The sequence below is a fragment of the Kogia breviceps genome, chromosome 1, assembly GCF_026419965.1.
Source record: "Kogia breviceps isolate mKogBre1 chromosome 1, mKogBre1 haplotype 1, whole genome shotgun sequence".
NCBI lineage: Eukaryota > Metazoa > Chordata > Mammalia > Artiodactyla > Physeteridae > Kogia > Kogia breviceps.
The window spans coordinates 194,955,806-194,974,321 of NC_081310.1; the positions used below are offsets into that span (position 1 = coordinate 194,955,806).

Here is an 18,516-nt window from a genome sequence, read left to right on the forward strand (position 1 = left end):
AAGTGCATGCGTGTGACGGAAGTGCTCCTCTTGTACGCGTCCGCCGAGCGGGGCCCCTCAGGTAGGCGGGGCCCCTGGCTCCGAACTCTGGGACCGAGTGGTGGGTGGAGGCGGAGAAGGGGCCCCGAGGGCCTGAGGAGGTGGTTCGGCTTCTGGTCGGGAAAAGCGGAAGAGTTTCGGGGGCAGCGGATTCCCGGCGACCTCTGGTGGCAGTCGGGCCTAGTCGAGCCGGCCGCCGCAGGACCCAAATGCGGGAGCTTCATGTTCCCCGGTGGGAGATGGGATTGGGGGCTGTGATCGGGGCTGCTCCCTGACCGCGTCCGTATGGTTGAGGTCCAGACGCTGCTCACTTCCAGCCGGGAAAATGTATGCGCTCCTTTTCCGTGCTTTTGGATATGACAACTTCCTTCAGGGCAGATCCAGGTGCGGGGTTTTCGTGAGTAACACTCTCGGCCTCACTAGAAAAAAACCTCAGAAAGACTGCCAGAGGCACAGTCGAAAGAGAAAACGGGTTTCTCCCCCTCTTCCACATCCCCTTCCTCCCCTGTGATGTCGTCCTAGAAAGAGAGGGTGTGTTTCAGTTGCAGGCTGCCCAAGTGGCAGTTATTGGGACTGCTTTAGGTATACGTTTATGTATAGTAAATAAAACCACTTGTTAATGGTTTCCCTTTTCCCAGCCAGCTCCACCCCCAGGTGGTTTGAACTTTGAGCCTCTTATAATCCTGATGAACAGTTTCGCTTTTCTCAAGTTTAAGACGCTTGGAACTTCAAGAATTGGAGGTTTATGCAATTTGAGACCGGTCAGCACTGAGCAGAGTTCAGAGGACTAAGAGACAGGTGAGCATGAATGAGTACCTTAATTCTCAAAAATTTCAGTTTTTGAGAGTAATTTTGCAGTTTCAGTAAAAGGTGCACCACCTTTATTGAATACTAGGTGGTGCCCGCGAGTTAATCTTTCTGGGATAAATCTCAAATAATGTAGCATGAGGGTAAGGTTTTTAAAGCTTCTTCATCTTCCCTGAAATTCATTTAGGATAGCTTTACCTCATTACAGTACGTTGTGCCTTTATACAGTTCATTCAGTTATCGAATATGTAGTCTGTATTAAGTGCTGAAGAGGCTAACAAAGGAATCTGACCCATTTTCTGCTCTCAGTTTACAGTCTGGAAAGGAAGACAGACAAATAAACAACAAGCTATGATGAAATCACATATAATTCAAGGCAGACATAGTGTTAAATGGAGACTAAGACGTAGAATGCAGTGGAAAAAGCAATCAATTCTCATTATTCATTTACCAGTTATTTATTCAGCACCTTCTATCTGTCCAGCATTGTGCTAGACGCTGGTGTATAAAGCAAATGTAAAATCCCTACTCTCAAATAGCTCACAATGTAGTGATTGGGAGGGAACCAAGGAAGGCATTATGGAGACGGTGAAACTTGACCTTGAAGGATGGATGACTTGGCCTTGATAGGTAGAAGAAAATGCAGACTCAAAGGACAAGGATGAGGACTTCCCTGGTATCTGCCTGCCAAGCAGGAGACACAGGCTCGATCCCTGGTCCAGAAGATCCCACATGGCGTGGAGCAACCAAGCCTGTGCGCCACAACTACTGAGCCTGCGCTCTAGAGCCTCTGCTCCTCAACAAGAGAAGCCACCGCAATGAGAAGCCCATGCACCGCAATGAAGAGTAGCCCCCGCTCGCCACAACTAGAGTATGCCCGTGCACAGCAACAAAGACCCAACGCAGCAAAAAAAAAAAATAAGTAAAATTTTTTTAAAAATTAAAAAAAAGAAATAAAAAAGAAAGCCTCAGGAACACAGCTCTAGCCAGTCTTTTTTAAAAGAGAAGGATGAACTTCTACTCTGGTCCCTTTAATCTTGCCTCAGGTGGTTTCTTGGCTACTCCTCCCTTGATTAGCAACTGTTCGGAATCCGCCCTTTGGAACTCAGGGAAGGTCATGGAGGCTGGGGTCTTGCCTGTAAGAAATGGTGGAGAGAGCCACCACAATGAGAAGCCTGGGAACCCCAACAAAGAGTAGCCTCTAAAAAAAAAAAAAAAGAGTAGCCTCCGCTTGCCGCAACTAGAGAAAGCCCAAGTGCAGCAACGAAGACCCAACACAGCCAAAAATAAATGAATAAATAAATTTATAAAAAAATTGTAACAACAAAAACCCTATTTCCAATATTAACAAAAAATACAAGATATCTAAGAACATCCAGTGTTTAAAGCCTTTGTGAATAAAATAATGCTTTTTTTTTAAACTAGAGATCATAAAAGAAAGCTTTGATAAGTGGAGAGATATATTGCTTGATTGGAAGTTTCAACTTTCAAGGATACAGATTTTCTCCATATTAATTTTAATGTAACCTCTGTCAAAATTTCAATTGAGTGACTTCCCTGGTGGTACAGTGGTTAAGAATTCGCCTGCCAATGCAGGGGACACGGGTTCGAACCCTGGTCCGGGAAGATATCACATGCTGCAGAGCAGCTAAGCCCGTGCGCCACAACTACTGAAGCCCGTGTGCCTAGAGCCCATGCTCCACAAGAGAAGCCACGCAATGAGAAGCCCATGCATTGCAACGAAGAGTGGCCCCAGCTCACCGCAGCTAGAGGAAGCCCGCGCACAACAACAAAGACCCAATGAAGCCAAAAAGAAATTAATTAATTAAATTAAAAAAATTTTTTCAATTGAATTTTTTTGGGAATTTGTCAAACTGATTCTTAAATTCATCTAGAAGGGAAAATGTACAAGAATAGTCAATAATTTGGGGGAAAAAATCAATAATAGAGCCAACTCCTTATCAGTCATCAGTATACACCAGCTCTAAAGCTATAATAATTAAAATAGTAAAATAATGCCTTAAGACCAGAATATTATCAATGTAACAGACTTGAGTCTGTTTCTATTGAGTCTCAAAGGTAGCATAAATAAATACTAGTAAACAGTGTTGGGGCAGTTGGCTATCCATTTGAAAGAAAATAAAAGTTATATCCCTACTTCACAGCATTAACAAAAAGTATATTTTTGGGAATTCCTTGGCAGTCCAGTGGTTAGGACTTGGCGCTCTCACTGCCGTGGGCCCGGGTTCAATCGCTGGTCAGGGAACTAAGATCCCACAGGCCCCACGGTGCAGCCAAAAACAAAAACAAAATAGTATATATATATTTTTTTTTTTTAATTTTTATTTTTATTTTTTTGTGTGGTACGCGGGCCTCTCACTGTTGTGGCCTCTCCCATTGCGGAGCACAGGCTCCGGACGCGCAGGCTCAGCGGCCATGGCTCACGGGCCCAGCCACTCCACGGCATGTGGGATCTTCCCAGACCAGGGCATGAACCCGTGTCCCCTGCATCGGCAGGCGGACTCCCAAACACTGCGCCACCAGGGAAGCCCCAAAATAGTATATTTTTAAAAATCTTGAGATGGTCAGGGCCTGATTTCATGGGACACAAAACTAAGAAGACATAGAGGAGAACATAGGTTTGGCCATTAAAACTAATAATTTACCATAACAAAAAATGCCATAAATAAAATTTAAAGCCAGGAGACAAGATAATATTTGCAACATAATTGCAAAGACTTTATATCCATGTTATATAAATCAGTAAGAGAAAGATAATCCAGTAGAAAAATGGGCACATTTCCAAAGAAGAAATTCATATCAAAAATTGTTCATGCCAAGTCATTAGGTAAATGCACATAAAGACCAATAAGATAAAACTAGGAGTATTCTGAGTCCTGGAGTGTACTTATTAAGAATGAAAAAGAATGTTAAGATGAATCTTGTAAAGCAGAGTCATGCCTGATCTGTTTCTTTATAAATCTGTATTTTCATCTATCAAATATGTTTAAAGTAAGATAGACTAATAGTTAAGACGTCTAATTAGTCAATTAAATTAAAACTCCCAGGCATTTTTGTGGGGTGTTACTACTATATGCGTTTCAACTTTTATATATAAATTGAGATTCTTCTTTGCACAACTATCTTCCCCACACCTGGAGCTCAGAAAGAGTATAGCCAATTTTTTTTTTGGCTGTGCCACGCAGCATGTGGGATCTTAGTTCCTAGACCAGGGATCGAACCAGTGCACCCTGCAGGGTAAGCGCAGAGTCTTAACTACTGTACCGCCAGGGAAGTCCCCACCGCTTTTTTTGGTGAGTGTAGCCTACTTTAAATTGCTTTATTGTTCTACTTAGAGAGTAAAATGGCTTCCAGAGGAAAGACAGAGACAAGCAAATTAAAGCAGAACTTAGAAGAACAGTTGGATAGACTAATGCAGCAACTACAGGACCTGGAGGAATGCAGGTAATAGTATACTTGTGTGCTGCTATGCTGTAAAATGGCTTTTTTTTCCTGCAGCTAGATTATAAGCTGCATATGTGCAGGCCCATGTGTGATTTTGGTTTCCCCTGTAGTGTTCTTCACAGTGCTGTGTCTGCTGGAGAAATGAACTCAGTACTGGCTTTAGAGTTAAAAAGGCTGGGATGTGAAAGTATTTAGATTAATTTCAAAGTGAGTGTGAACTTGGGCTAAATATTTAACCACCTTAAGATTCCATTTCCTTGAGTGTGGAATGGAAATAATAACACCCACCTCATCTTGGGTATTTGAAGTAGCCCTGCCTGGTATCAAGCAGAGAAGGTACTGCTTGAACTTCTGGTATGTCTTCAGCCTTAACTGCTCAGAGAACTAAGACTGCTCATTGCCTTTTTAACAACCTTAAAAGACTGTTGAAAATATTGCAGATGAAGGGAACAACACAATGCTTGGCCCAAAGCAGGCACTCAATAAATGGGAGCTGTTTTGTAGTAAATGTTTAATAAATGGCTTGTTTGGTGTACTCAGATGGCAAGTACTGCCTTGCTGTTGATTTCAAGGTGCATAAAATTTTACCTACCATTAATGATAATGATGGTAATAATAACAGCTATTTATTAAGTACCTATTATATGCCAGCTACTTTCCATATTTCATTTAATGCTCACAGCAACCCTATAAAGTAGGTACTATCATTATCTACAGCTTATACAATAGATAAAAAAACTGAGACTTGGCTAGTCAAATATCTTGCCCAAGGTTATACCATTGATTTCGAGACTGCTTAAAAGGAAGTTATTATGTGGTTTGTTAAGTATGTCTCATTTTGGTTTAAAAAAAAAAAAGTTTAATTGTCAGAATTGCAGGAAAACGCCCACACTAATGTCTGAACACATCCATCATTAGTATTTTGATATTTCCTTTCAGCCTTTTTCCCCCAGGATATTTTTTGTATATATATGTATCTGAAGTCTTAGTGTATAAATACTAAGATTGTTTTTTTCTTTTGGAACTCTATATTTTTCTATATTATGTTCATTGTACTTCAGAGAGGAACTTGATACAGATGAATATGAAGAAACCAAAAAAGAAACTCTGGAGCAACTAAGTGAATTTAATGATTCACTAAAGAAAATTATGTCTGGAAATATGACTTTGGTTGATGAACTAAGTGGGATGCAACTGGTAAGCATAATTTACTTACATTGGTGACACAGTTTGGTTTTTGTTGTTGTTGTTTTCCAGTAAGTATATTTAAGATAGAAAATGTACCCTTTTTGGGGTTTAACTTCTAGAGGAATGTCTACTTACGGATAAAACAGCATTTGCTTCCAGATCTTCATCTAGTTATGTATCTGACTCCAGTGACATGCATAGAAATAGCAAATGGATACTAAAGTTGTAACACTGTTTGATGAACAAAGAAGACCTATTAAGAATTGAAGACCTATCAGTGAAATATTGTAATATCTGATTTGTTGGACTATTTTGGTTAGTTTTCACCTTCTTGTATTTCTAGGCTATCCAGGCAGCTATCAGCCAGGCCTTTAAAACCCCAGAGGTCATCAGATTGTTTGCAAAGAAACAACCAGGTCAGCTTCGGACAAGGTTAGCAGAGGTAAAGTTTCTTTAAATTGATCCAGTCCCTGTATGTATTTCTTTTCTCGGCCCAAGAATTTGCTCATTATGTTATTCTAAAGTTTAAAAATTGGTCATTTGAAAATGTGCAACACCAAGAGTGAACCCTAGGGACTTCCCTGGCGGTCCAGTGGTTAATACTCTGCGCTCCCAGTGCAGCGGGCCCAGGTTCGATCCCTGGTCAGGGAACTGGATCCCGCGTGCTGTAACTAAAAGAGCACGCACGCCGCAACGAAGACCTGGCGGAGCCAAATAAATAAATTTTTAAAAATAAATCAATTAAATTAAATTTTTTAAAAAAGAGTGAACCCTAATGTAAAGTATGGACTTTGGGTGATTATGATGTGTCCGTGTAGGTTCATCAGTTGGAACAAATGTACCACTCTGGTGGGGATGTTTATAATGGGAATGCTATGCATGAGTGAGGGCAAGGGGTGTGTGAGGAATCTCTGTACCATTTGCTCAATTTACTGTGAACCTAAAACTGCTCTAAAATATAGTCTATTTCAAAAAACTGGTCAGTTGACTTTAGAGCCACAACCCACAACTAGGTTTCTGACAAAATTAGTCCTTTGAGCAGTTGTTGTTGATAACAAATGTAGAGGTTTAACCGGCATATGGCAGTTTAAATTGCTACTGACTGCTTCTGCTACAACTCCACATTTAAAGTTTTACTATTTATTTCTGGAGCTCTGAATTGAAATCCCATCTAGCATTCATTAGCAGCCATGCTTTAGGCATGTGCTGCCTTTCCCATCTAAGAATTTCAAACATCTTTATAAACCTGACACTTGAGGAAGTCTGTTTATAGACTTGAATATAGTTAAGACATTAATAAGTTATTTGCAGCCATTGGTAATTTAATAGCATAGTGGTTAAGAGCATGGATTTGGATCAAACTTTTTGGATTTGTACCCCTGTTCTACTGTGGACGTATGGGATGTTGGGGGAGTTATTTTCTTCGACCTCTTTTTTGTTGTTGTTTTTTCTTTCTTCGGCCGCACCACGCGGCATGTGGGATCTTAATTCCCTGACCAGGGATCGAACCCATGTTCCCTGCATTGGAAGGCAGATTCTTTACTACTGGACCACCAGGGAAGTCCTTCTTCAACCTCTTTTTGTGCCTGTTTCCCCATTTGTAAAAAGGCAATAACGATAGTCCGTGCCTCTTACGGTTGTTATGCAGTTTAAATGGAGTAAAATGTGTAAAGCACGTAGAATAGTACCAAAGCATACTACATGCTATCAATGTTTCTGGTGGTAGAGGTGATATTTAACCAAAGTTCCAGGAGATCTGTTACCAGTTGTCTCATTCAGGCCTTTAGACCACACTTCAATTTAATGAAATAGAGTTCTTAGAGGATAGCTCCTGTTTAAAGAAGCTATTGACCTACTAATTCCTCAGTAGAGTTTATAAAACTAAGACAATGATTATGATTAGTATCAAGATTTATTAGAACTGTGTAATAACATTTCTATCATGTTTGCCTTGAGTTTCTATAGTTCTTTATAATATTAATTGGTAGAGGACCTTTTCTTAAAAATGTACATCTGAAAAGCTTGATTTTATGCACAGAATGCTTTTAACTTAAATACCATATGCTTTGCATTCATCTATTACAGATGGATAGAGATCTCATGGTAGGAAAGCTGGAAAGAGACCTGTATACTCAGCAGAAAGTGGAGATACTAACAGCTCTCAGGAAACTTGGAGAGAAGGTACTTGTATTTAATTTAATATATTAGATATAAAGAAAGAGTGTGAAGTATTTGGTATAGAACTTTTTTTTGCGGTACGCGGGCCTCTCACTGTTGTGGCCTCTCCCGCTGCGGAGCACAGGCTCCGGACGTGCAGGCTCAGCGGCCACGGCTCACGGGCCCAGCCGCTCCGCGGCATGTGGAATCCTCCCGGACCGGGGCACGAACCTGCGTCCCCTGCATCGGCAGGCGGACCCTCAACCACTGCGCCACCAGGGAAGCCCCTGGTATAGAACTTCTTGATCTGTGATTTAGTTTGTGGTCCTAAGACATTCTTAACAGTGATTCCTAGAGCCACTTTGTTCACATTTGAACTCAGTCCTTTGGGCTTTGTTCTGTTTATCTAGCTGACTGCAGATGATGAGGCCTTCTTGTCAGCAAACGCAGGTGCTATACTCAGCCAGTTTGAGAAAGTCTCTACAGACCTTGGTGAGTACCCTCGTATTTCTGAAAGCTGGACATGAATTACTGCTCTAGATTGACAGATGGCACGGGTAAGATAAAATGATGGCCTTTTCTTGAGTTTAGAGGTGAAACCAGACTTGTTTTCTTTATAAACCTCTTTTTAATGGGTTTGTTTTCCAATACTATTTAATTAAAAATAATCAAATTAATATAGCCTAATGCTTTAAAAATATTTGTCAGCTAAATGTAAATATAAAAGTAAACTAAAATGTTACGTGTTCTCTTTCATACCTGAATTAAAGTAAGTATTTGTGACCAATAAGTTGCCCTATGTGGCTGAGTTGTTTGTTCAGGGAAGGAAATTGTCGTGGCAGTGGAGAGGGTCAGGGATAATGCGCTGATAATAAAAGCTCATTTCATTTTCTGTTTTATCATCTATGTGATAGATTTTCCTCTCTTTACCTGGAACTATAAATGCATTTGAAATGACATTTCTGTTTATTTTGTGTCTTTCTCCTTAGGCTCTGGCGACAAAGTTCTTGCTTTGGCAAGTTTTGAGGTTGAAAAAACAAAAAAATGACATGGTGTGAAAACTTGGGACATTGGTCGCATTCTTGTTGTACATGGCATTTTTCTTCCGGGGATTTTGAGTCATGGCAAAGAAGTCAAGAGATTCATGAAATGTATTAATAACCTAAGAAAAGGTGACAGAAAAACATACTTAAGGCTTTTGTTTATGCCCTTCCTTCATCATTGTGCTTTGTGTAGGGATACCCACTTCTGTGATCCTCGACTTGTTGGGATGGAGGGGCTCACTGGACCTTATTCATTATGGTTTGTCTGTTTAAGAGAAAAAGAAATAGTGTCTCTGCCTGTCTTTATTGAGCCTCCTTGTTTTTAAGTGCTTGTAGTAAATGAAAAGATGTGAACTGATGATTCTTTTCTGCTCATAATTTATCCCCACTTGTTGGAGTAAATAATGTAGCAACATCAACAGACCTCTTATGTGTTCACAGAACTTTAGAGTTCTAAGTGATCTTAGAATCATTTTCATTTTACAAACAAGGAAAGTAAGGCTCAGAAAGAGCAAGTGACTTTCTTAAAGTCACATTAGAGACAGAGCTGGGGATAAGACTTGGGTGTCCTGTCAGTTTAGTGTCCAGTGAGTTTTATTTCTTTATTTTGTGCTGCTTTTTAAAAATAATTCACAGATATCGGTGCAAGTCCGTGTTTATGAAAATTCAATGTCCCCAAAGAAGTTGTCACTGAGTGACCATTCCCCAGCCCCCGTAAGCTCTCAGTATGAATGGTGCCCATTGTATCTTTGAGTTTTGAGCTTGGAACAATGGGAGCCCTGTTGAGAGTCTCCTGAAGTAACTTAACCTCCTGCGTTGTTTCACCAGGGAAGCAATTGGAAGTGGCAGCTCGAGGCCCTCCCTGTGTGTGACCTCTTTGCTGAAACCCAGAGGGTGGTGACTGTAAACTACTATTTACTCTTCGGTTTTGGGAGAAACAAAATAAGTTATGAGAAGAGGACGGTTTCTCTCCTGAGTGTTTACATCTCTCTGCATGCTCAGATATATAGATTTTTCCCATATGCATGTATGTCAGCTTATTTCCTAGGCTCTGGCCACTTTATATTCTTTTACATTTTTCTCAATATTCTTTTTCTTTAGACTTTATACAAATTAAAAACTTTTTTTTTTTTTTAATTTCAGTATGCGGGCCTCTCACTGCTGTGGCCTCTCCTGCCGCGGAGCACAGGCTCCGGATGCGCAGGCTCAGTGGCCATGGCTCACGAGCCCAGCCGCTCCGCGGCACGTGGGATCTTCCCGGACCGGGGCACGAACCCGCGTCCCCCGCATCGGCAGGCGGACTCTCAACCACTGCGCCACCAGGGAAGCCCCTAAAAACATTTTTAAAGCTTCTTGTGTACTGTAAACTCTACTAGGTGCTCTGCCATCTGGACAAATTAGGGGACCTCAGCTACATTAATGCCTTATTTGGAACTTTTAATGGGTAATTTTTTATATATTGGTTTATGATGGTCACAAACTCATTAAATTGTGACAAACTAAGAAAAAGCAAATTATCTGTTATTAATCTAGGGCTTTATGGTCAATCACCATTATTTCATTATTCTGTGTGGTTTTTTTTAACCAAAGTGAAATTCACATGACCATTTAAAATTCATCATTTTGAAGTGTGCAATTCAGTGGCATCCAGTACATCCAGTGCTGCGCAGTGACAACCATTGTCTAGGTGCAAAGCATTTTCATCCCCCCCGAAGGAGACCCCATACTTATTAAGCAGTCATTCCCTCCTCCTTCCAGTCCTTCAGCAACCACTAATCTACTCTCTGTCTCTATGGATTTACCTGTTCAGGACATTTCGTAGAAATGGAATCCTGTAGCATGTGACCTCTCATGTCTGGCTTCTTTCACTCACCGTAATATTTTTTGGTTTAATCCACGTTGTAGTGTGTGTCAGTACTTCGTTCATTTTAGTGGCTGAAAATCCTGCCTTGCGTGGCTACCACTTTGTGTTTATCCCTTTATCTCTTGATGAACATTTGGGTTTTTTCCACTTTGGGGCTATTGTGAACAGCGCTGCTGTTATGAACGTTTGTGCCTAAGTATTTGTTTAAATACCCTTTTCAATTCTTTTGGGTATATACCTAGGAACAGAATTGCTGTTTGGGTTTGGTTTGGTTTTGTTTTAATTCATAGCAAGATTCCCTTCCAGTAGTAGTAAGACAAGGAAAATTAGGAATATTTTATATTTGAAAGAGGCCTAAATGAATCTGGAGTCCTTCACTTTGGTTTCCCTTCAACTTTCTGTAAGACTAACTAACCTCAATGAAATAGTTTGTCATTAATCACATTAATAGATTCATTCTGTAAGTGATGACTACTACTTAATTTAAAGTTAACCTTCGTTTCAAAGTGACCAAGTCTGCAGTGCCTGGCAGGACACTGTCAGTCATGGCTGTGTGACCTTTGGTAGGTGACTATATATATATATATATTTTTTTTTTTTTTTTTGTGACAATATTTTTGAGCCTCATTTTCCTCATCTGTTCAGTGGGGATCATAGGAGCTAACTACTACATAGGATTACCGTGCGTTCCCCTCTTTCTTAATGTAGAAAGCTTTACATTGGGGTTAATCCACCATTTAATGGTTTTTTCAAGGGCCATATGATATATTTTTCACAAATTTGGTAATTTAGAAAAATAATTTGAAAAGTCTATAACTATAGTTATTAAATGACTTGTAAACTGTTTATGTTCATACTTTGCTATATTTAATCTTCTAGTTTTTTAGACCTCTTGGGAGGTCTCAAACTGCAATAACTAATGCTAAGGCAGTTTTTTTGACATCCTTGGGTCAAGCTAATATTTTAATGGAAAGAATTCCTGCATTTTTCAAAGAACTGGGGTTGCTGCAGAAATAAATTCCAATGATCAAGTGTCCAACCTGGCTGTTTAATGAAATCTAATAATTTAAAATAATTTCTCTTTCACTGTTTTGCTTTGTTTTTATCCTGTGAGTGTTAAGTTAGGTAGACGAAGAAATCAAGCAGTAGAAAGAGTTGTTCCCAGGAACGAGTTGGAGTTGGGACAGATGGGTTGTTAACTTTGGTCGATAGGCCTTTTATTGAAGACACTCAGCCAAAGAATGGTCATCTTAGGCAAAATAAAAGACTGTGCAAATCCATCATTGGAATAGTATCTTATTACAATGACCGGTGGATAGTTTGAAATTATTACAGAAAAAATAAACCCAGACCATTTTGCCTAGAGCTTTTCAGTCACTTTCCTGTCCACTTTTTTTTTCTTGTCTTTTCATTACTAAGACCAAAGAACACTCTTCTTTGCCTCTCAAATTGTTTTTCAGCATTAATATGTAAATTAAAACTGTCAGCATTCCCACAGACCCCCGTGAACAAGCTGTAATTGCTTCCAGTCTGTGTGGCCCTGGAATTGAAAAGATTTAGAAACTGGGCAAACTAGTACTTAATATTTTCATTAAGTTGCAAAAAGCAGGTTAGAAATACGGCTCTACTAGATATCACCCTAGAATATGGCCTTTTGACATCCTCACTCATTTTCTTTTTGAAAGCCCCTCTCCCTGCTCACACTAATAGCAAGGTGGAAAGACTGTAATGCTGAAAGGGCCTCAAACACAAGGGGTTAGTGACATTCTTAAGAGCTTACAATGCAAAGTCCATGCTGTTCCAAGCAGAGGACCAGGAAAGTTGAGCGGTTTGAGGCTGTCAGTTGGTAGCTTCCTAACGCTTGGTTGTTTTCCTCTGAGAGCATCACATTCCTTACAGCCTCAGACAATGGACTACAATTTAAAATAAACAAGTAAAAAATATTTTCTAGGGCTTCCCTGGTGGCGCAGTGGTTGAGAATCCGCCTGCCGATGCAGGGGACACGGGTTCGTGCCCTGGTCCGGGAAGATCCCACATGCCGCGGAGCAAGTAAGCCCGTGAGCCATGGCCGCTAGGCCTGCGCGTCCGGAGCCTGTGCTCCGCAACGGGAGAGGCCACAGCAGTGAGAGGCCCGCATACCGCAAAAAAAAAAAAAAAAAATTTTCTATAAAGGAGGTCAAGGAGAACCACCAATTTTCTTTTGAGTTAAGAAAGAGGAAGAGAGGGACTTCCCTGTTGGCGTAGTGGTTAAGAATCCCCCTGCCAATGCAAGGGACATGGGTTTGAGCCCTGGTCCAGAAAGATCCCACACGCAGAGCAACTAAGCCCGTGCACCACAACTACTGAGCCTGTGCTCTAGAGCCCGCAAGCCACAACTACTGAGCCCGCGTGCCACAACTACTGAAACCCATGTGCTTAGAGCCTGTGCTCCGCAACAAGAGAAGCCACTGCAATGGGAAGCCCGCACATCACAAAGAGTAGTCCCTGCTTGCTGCAACTAGAGAAAGCCTGTGCGCAGCAACGGAGACCCAACGCAGCCAAAAATTAATTAAAAAACAAAAAGAGGAAGATAATGCTAGTAAGAGTCCTTTCTAGGATTATGCATCAGTCACAGGTCCTCTGCCCTCAGCTTCTGGCAACTGTGACTGAACTTCTGAAGCCTTCCCACAAGAACCTCTGATTTTGTGTTTCAGTCATAATTTCAATACATGGTTTAAGAGTTTAAGTTATTGTAATTATGTCTGTTCACTCTAAAATGTCTTAGTAGTTCAAGTACTATTTTTTTGTTGCTGCTAAATTGTCATATATATACATGGAGCTTTTCTTTCTTATAAGAAGAGTTCAGTGATTTTTTTGGCTTGTATGAAAACCTGATTCTTTTAGGCCTGGCCTTATTCCTGCAATACTCGTAAACCAGGCCAAGTTGAAAACTGAGGCAGTGACCCTCGATGATAATTTTAAAAAATAGGTAATTTAGGTAAAAGTGAATATTTGGCCCGGATTAGGTTGTAAGTGATTGTCTTAATCCTATGGTTGACCATGTTCTTAGAAAATGTGGTGTTTTTTCATCTTTAAAAAGAAATTTTTTTTTTCAGCCACGCCACTCGGCACGCAGGACCTTAGTTCCCTGTCGAGGGATCAAACCCGTGCCCCCCTGCAGTGGAAGTGCCGAGTCGTAACCACTGGACCACTATGGAAGTCCCTTAAAAAAAAATTTTTTTTAAACTTTGTTAGCACCTCAATTTTTACATCAAGTTTATTCTAGGTCTTGGTAAATTATACCTTAGATTTGGTTTTTAAAGCTCTGAGCTTGTAAATCAACTATACTTCAATAAAAATAAAAATTTTTTAAAAAGATAGCAGCCTGTAGGAGGCAATAAATCTGGCACCCTATATCAATGCTTGGAAGAGAGTCACCCACCAATCAGGAAAGTCCACTTTAGGCTCATAGAAGCAAGAAATAAACTTCCATTGCATTTGAACCACCAAAACAAACAAGACCTCTGAGCTTATACTCATTTATTTAAATATTTTGTTTCATATTTACTCAGGAGAGGAGCATTTGTAATTTTCGAGCAAACAGGCGAAATCTCAGCCCCTTAGCCTCAGCCTTGTGGCATTTCTTTTCATCCTGTCTTCCAGAACTATGAGTGGTTTATTTCTCTGCAAGAAAATACCATGAGCAAGAGTCCAAATAAAAGAGTACGTGAGACATACCTAAATCTACTTTCCATTCTCAGGAAGGAAAATGTGAACTCTGTCTTTAACTTGTGAGCCTGGAGCAGAAATGAGGGATGTGAGTGCGTGCTCATTCATGTGTGTGCCTCTCTTCTGGGCGCCTGACTGCTCCCACAGTACTCTTACGACCTCCCACGGTGCTGCTCTTGCCAGAGAGGGAGGTTAATTGTGCCAGGTTAATTTTGTTACAATGAAGGCACTGGACAAATTGTGTACACTAGACCCTTTTACTTTGAAAAACTCAAAATGTACTTTCCCTGGTGGGGATTAGGTCTTGAAAGTGAAGAGAATGGGTTTTAGAAAAATCTTAACAGTTTCTGTGTGGAAGCAAGGAAAGTTTCTGTCTGCTGCCTCTTCTTTTTTTTTTTTTTTTTTTTTTTGCGGTATGCGGGCCTCTCACTGTTGTGGCCTCTCCCGTTGCGGAGCACAGGCTCCGGACGCACAGGCTCCGCGGCCATGGCTCACGGGCTTAGTTGCTCCGCGGCATGTGGGATCTTCCCGGACTAGGGCACGAACCCGTGTCTCCTGCATCCGCAGGCGGATTCTCAACCACTGCGCCACCAGGGAAGCCCCTGCTGCCTCTTCTGATTGTGATGTCATTTATGCTTTCATCAGGCATTTATTGAGTGCTGAGATACGCCAGACACATTACTTGGCTCCTTTTGGTTAAATTTTCTAAAATGGATATTGAATAGAGTCTTTTTATTAAAAAAATAAGACTCTTAAGTGTTTATATGGTTAATAGAAGTTTAGATATCCGGCTGCATCACCAAGAGGTTTATTTCACAACGATAAAATTGTGTTTTAAAGTGACCTACCCCTCCCTCCAAATCTGTCACTCCATCATAGTTAGCTGGATCCTTAGAAACATTATTTCAGATGTGTATTCACATATTATAAGGACGATTACACTTGGAGATAATTCTGATCTGTACAATTTGATCTAAATGATCTCTTTCATCTATAATTTTTTACCTCATTTAAAAATCAATCTTGTAGGAAATTCCCTGGCTGTCCAGTGGTTAGGACTTGGCGCTTTCACCGCTGTGGGCCTGGGTTCAATCTCTGGTTAGGGAACTAAGATCATTCAAGCCATGCGGAGTGGCAAAAAAATAAAGAATAAAATAAAATCAATATTGTAAAATGCATCTCTCACTAAAATACACTCGACCCTTGAACAACACGGGGGTTGGGGGTGCCCACCCTCTGCGCAGTTGAAAATCCATGTAAATTTGACAGCCCTCGGTGTCTGCGGTTCCACATCAGTGGATTCAAACAACCACAGGTTGTGTAGTACTGTAGTGTGTATTTAGTGAAAGAAATCTGGGTATAAATTGACCCACACATGCAAACCCATGTTGTTCAAGAGTCATCTGTATTTATATTATTAAGTCATTTTGGAGGATATTAAATGGAAAGAAAGTGGGAATACTCCTGTAGAGGAGGAAAGATATCTTCCCTCTTTTTGTGTTCTTAACTGGGGCCCCTATATACAGAGGCAGATTAACAAGAGAAAAGCATACACATTTATTTACTGTGTTATGTGACATGGGAACCTTCATAAGGAAATGAAGACCCAGAGAAACTGTTAAATCTGAGTGCTTGTATGCTAGATTTGATGAAGGGTGGAAAGTTGTGGGAAAATGAGATAGAACAAAGGTGAGCTAAGTGTAAGAAACTGAAGGAGACTTAGCCAGACCTGTTTGTTCCCATTCCTCTCTGTCTCTTCTTCGAAGGTAAGGATGTTCCTTCCTTCCAGGTATTGGGGAGGGCACCTCTCACATGAGGGTTTTGTGACCTGCTTCAAGGGAAGGTCGAAAGTCCTTACTACTCATGCCATTTCTCGAGTTCCATCAGCTTAAAATAGTCAGCATGCCGAGGTGCCATATCGTGGGGTGGTGTGTCCCCTGAACCCTGTCACTGCATTTCTAATACTAATTGCGCCACTCTTTTATACTTAATTTTGGTCTCATTTTGTCAAGTCACCTTCCAAATATTCATGTAGATATTTTGTGAAAAAGTTATTAAATGATGAAATGGCTTTGAAACTACAGTGTAAGGAACTGTATGAAATTAAATAATGCCACTTTCATGAAAATACTTAAAATGTTAAAACGTACATTTTAAGAATACTAAGTAAAATGGAGACGTTGTGTTTGGTTTGACAAAGGGAAGCTTGTGTTCATATCTAGATATTTGAAATAACAGGAAACTAAGATCATATATTAACTAGGAGTACCTAATGTGGGGAAAAGCCTACAATTCTGTTTCTCCTGTCTTTTCGTTTCCTGGATGTGAGGTTAATTTACTTTTAAATTTCCTTTAATGACATAGCTTGTGCTAAAGAGATCTTATAATAACCCAAGACATCCTAGTGAAAGGATGTTATTGGGTTTGTGGGAATTTGTGTGTTAATATTATAGTGTGTCTCAGCAGGGTGTCATTAGCAGCAGAAATGGAAGGCAAATTAAAACTAGCCCCTTTATCTTTTCCAGACACTGCAGCCCCTTTAGCATGCTGTTTCTATATGTCTTCTCTGAAAAGAAATTAAATGGAAATTGCCTGTTCAAAGTTGTTTTAAAGTCACAAGTGTCACCTGTATGCTTGTTTAAGGACTCCCTGCCTCCTCTTCTCTGTGAGCATGTCTTCTGCTTTCCTGAGAAAGCTTTTCTACTTACTAGTAAAATAAGTGTCCCTTTCTGTTCTGTCTGTACTTAGCCACCAATTAGTAAGATGAGCAGAAATGCTCCCATGCTGAGCACCGTGCTGGAGGCATGGAAGAGGCTGACACTACTTCATGATGTGAGCTATATGAGCGCCTTTTTAATCTCCCAGGAGAGGTTCTCAATAGGTTTGGTCTGCCCCCTGGAGCCTGTAGCTATTTTAGTCTAACTACTCATTAAAGTCAATCTAAGATATTGCTAAAGCCTTTGGATTCTTCAAGTGCATTGCCTCCACGCTAATTCAGCTAAAAATAGTTCACTTTCACTCCCCAAGGCTGCTTCCAAGTTACATGAACTCTCCCCTCAGCCTCACACCCCACCAAAAATATTGATGTCCACAGCAAGACTAGCTTCTTATTAAAGACCCAGGACTATGGCTGTGAATGCATTCCTAACTGCAAGAATAGAAGAAAAGAATGAATCCCAGTCAAAGCTAAGCCCAAGAATGTGAGATAAATCAGGACTTTGGGGGGGAAAACAGATTTGTTTTCCTCCCAAATAATAAATTTTTTAAAAAAGAAAAGAAAAATAAATGCAAAACCCCCCACCCCCCAAAACAATAAATTTACAATTGATGAGAGTACATAGCACTGTGCCAGGCTCATCCATCATAAATTGAATGCCTACTGTGCCATTCTAAGCTGATAATTCTAAGCTGAGAATGTTATACAGTTTTATATTCTATCGGTAAAAGCTTTGAGAAAATTAAAGCAATTGTTCGGGGGCTAAAGCAAGGTGCGTTAGGATGAAGAAAGCAACAGACTACCATGTATTTATTCTCCATCAGGAATGGAAAATGCCTTGATGATAGCTGCTTTGATATATTGGAGTATTATTTATTCAGGCCTTCCTCCCTTGAGGTGGAATATACTTCATTATCCCGGTGTTCTGGGCCTGGCAATTAGACTGAATCTGACAAATGGGATGTTTATGGATACGATTCCTGGAGGGTCTTCAGTGCGCTTCCACAGTGTGTCTTGGTGCTTGTGCTCTTCTGCCATATTCATCATAAGAGGGATGTGGCCTTTGCGGCCTCTGGTTCAAGGAGAATGAGGACACATGGAGCAGACTTAATCCCAATCTACAGCTAAACCCTGTTGATCCCGGCTCAACCCAGCAGAGTCACAGACAGCCCACAGCCTGAAGTATACCCACACCAGGCACTTTGCAGACCCCTGAACAAAAACCACAAATGCTTGTTAAGCCACTGAGGTTCGCGGTGGTTTTTTTATGCAGCAATCGCTTGATACTACGCCGTTCTTATCCCACTTTAGTCCATTCTCCTTGCAAAAGCCATAGTCATCTATTGAAATACAAATCCAATGATGTCATATCCTTGTTTAAACCTTTTGGTGGTTCTCATTACTTTGGGGGATAAATACTGAATGTTTAGCATGACCTATGAAGTCCTGTATGATAGGGGCCTGACCTCTTTCCCCATGACTCTGCACTCTAGCCACCCAGCCTTCTCTCTCAGGAGTTTGATCTCACC

The 18,516-nt window shown here is 40.7% G+C and overlaps 1 protein-coding gene across 1 annotated transcript; it reads left to right on the plus strand.

Moving 5' to 3' along the window:
* Positions 1-677: 677 nt before the first annotated feature.
* On the plus strand, positions 678-9,057 carry LZIC (leucine zipper and CTNNBIP1 domain containing). Its single transcript, XM_059058085.2, has 7 exons — positions 678-837; positions 4,203-4,311; positions 5,373-5,508; positions 5,843-5,941; positions 7,585-7,680; positions 8,067-8,148; positions 8,646-9,057. The coding sequence occupies exons 2-7, from the start codon at positions 4,211-4,213 to the stop codon at positions 8,702-8,704; spliced, it is 573 nt and encodes a 190-aa protein (XP_058914068.1). The 5' UTR covers positions 678-837; positions 4,203-4,210; the 3' UTR covers positions 8,705-9,057.
* The last annotated feature ends 9,459 nt before the right edge of the window (positions 9,058-18,516 follow it).

Bases quoted from the DNA above. Each gene is read 5' to 3' on its own strand.
- LZIC (XM_059058085.2), top strand. From the start codon at position 4,211: ATGGCTTCCAGAGGAAAGACAGAGACAAGCAAATTAAAGCAGAACTTA. The intron at 5,942-7,584 runs GTAAAGTTTCTT...CATCTATTACAG, and splicing joins TTCGGACAAGGTTAGCAGAG to ATGGATAGAGATCTCATGGT. The intron at 8,149-8,645 runs GTGAGTACCCTC...CTTTCTCCTTAG, and splicing joins GAAAGTCTCTACAGACCTTG to GCTCTGGCGACAAAGTTCTT.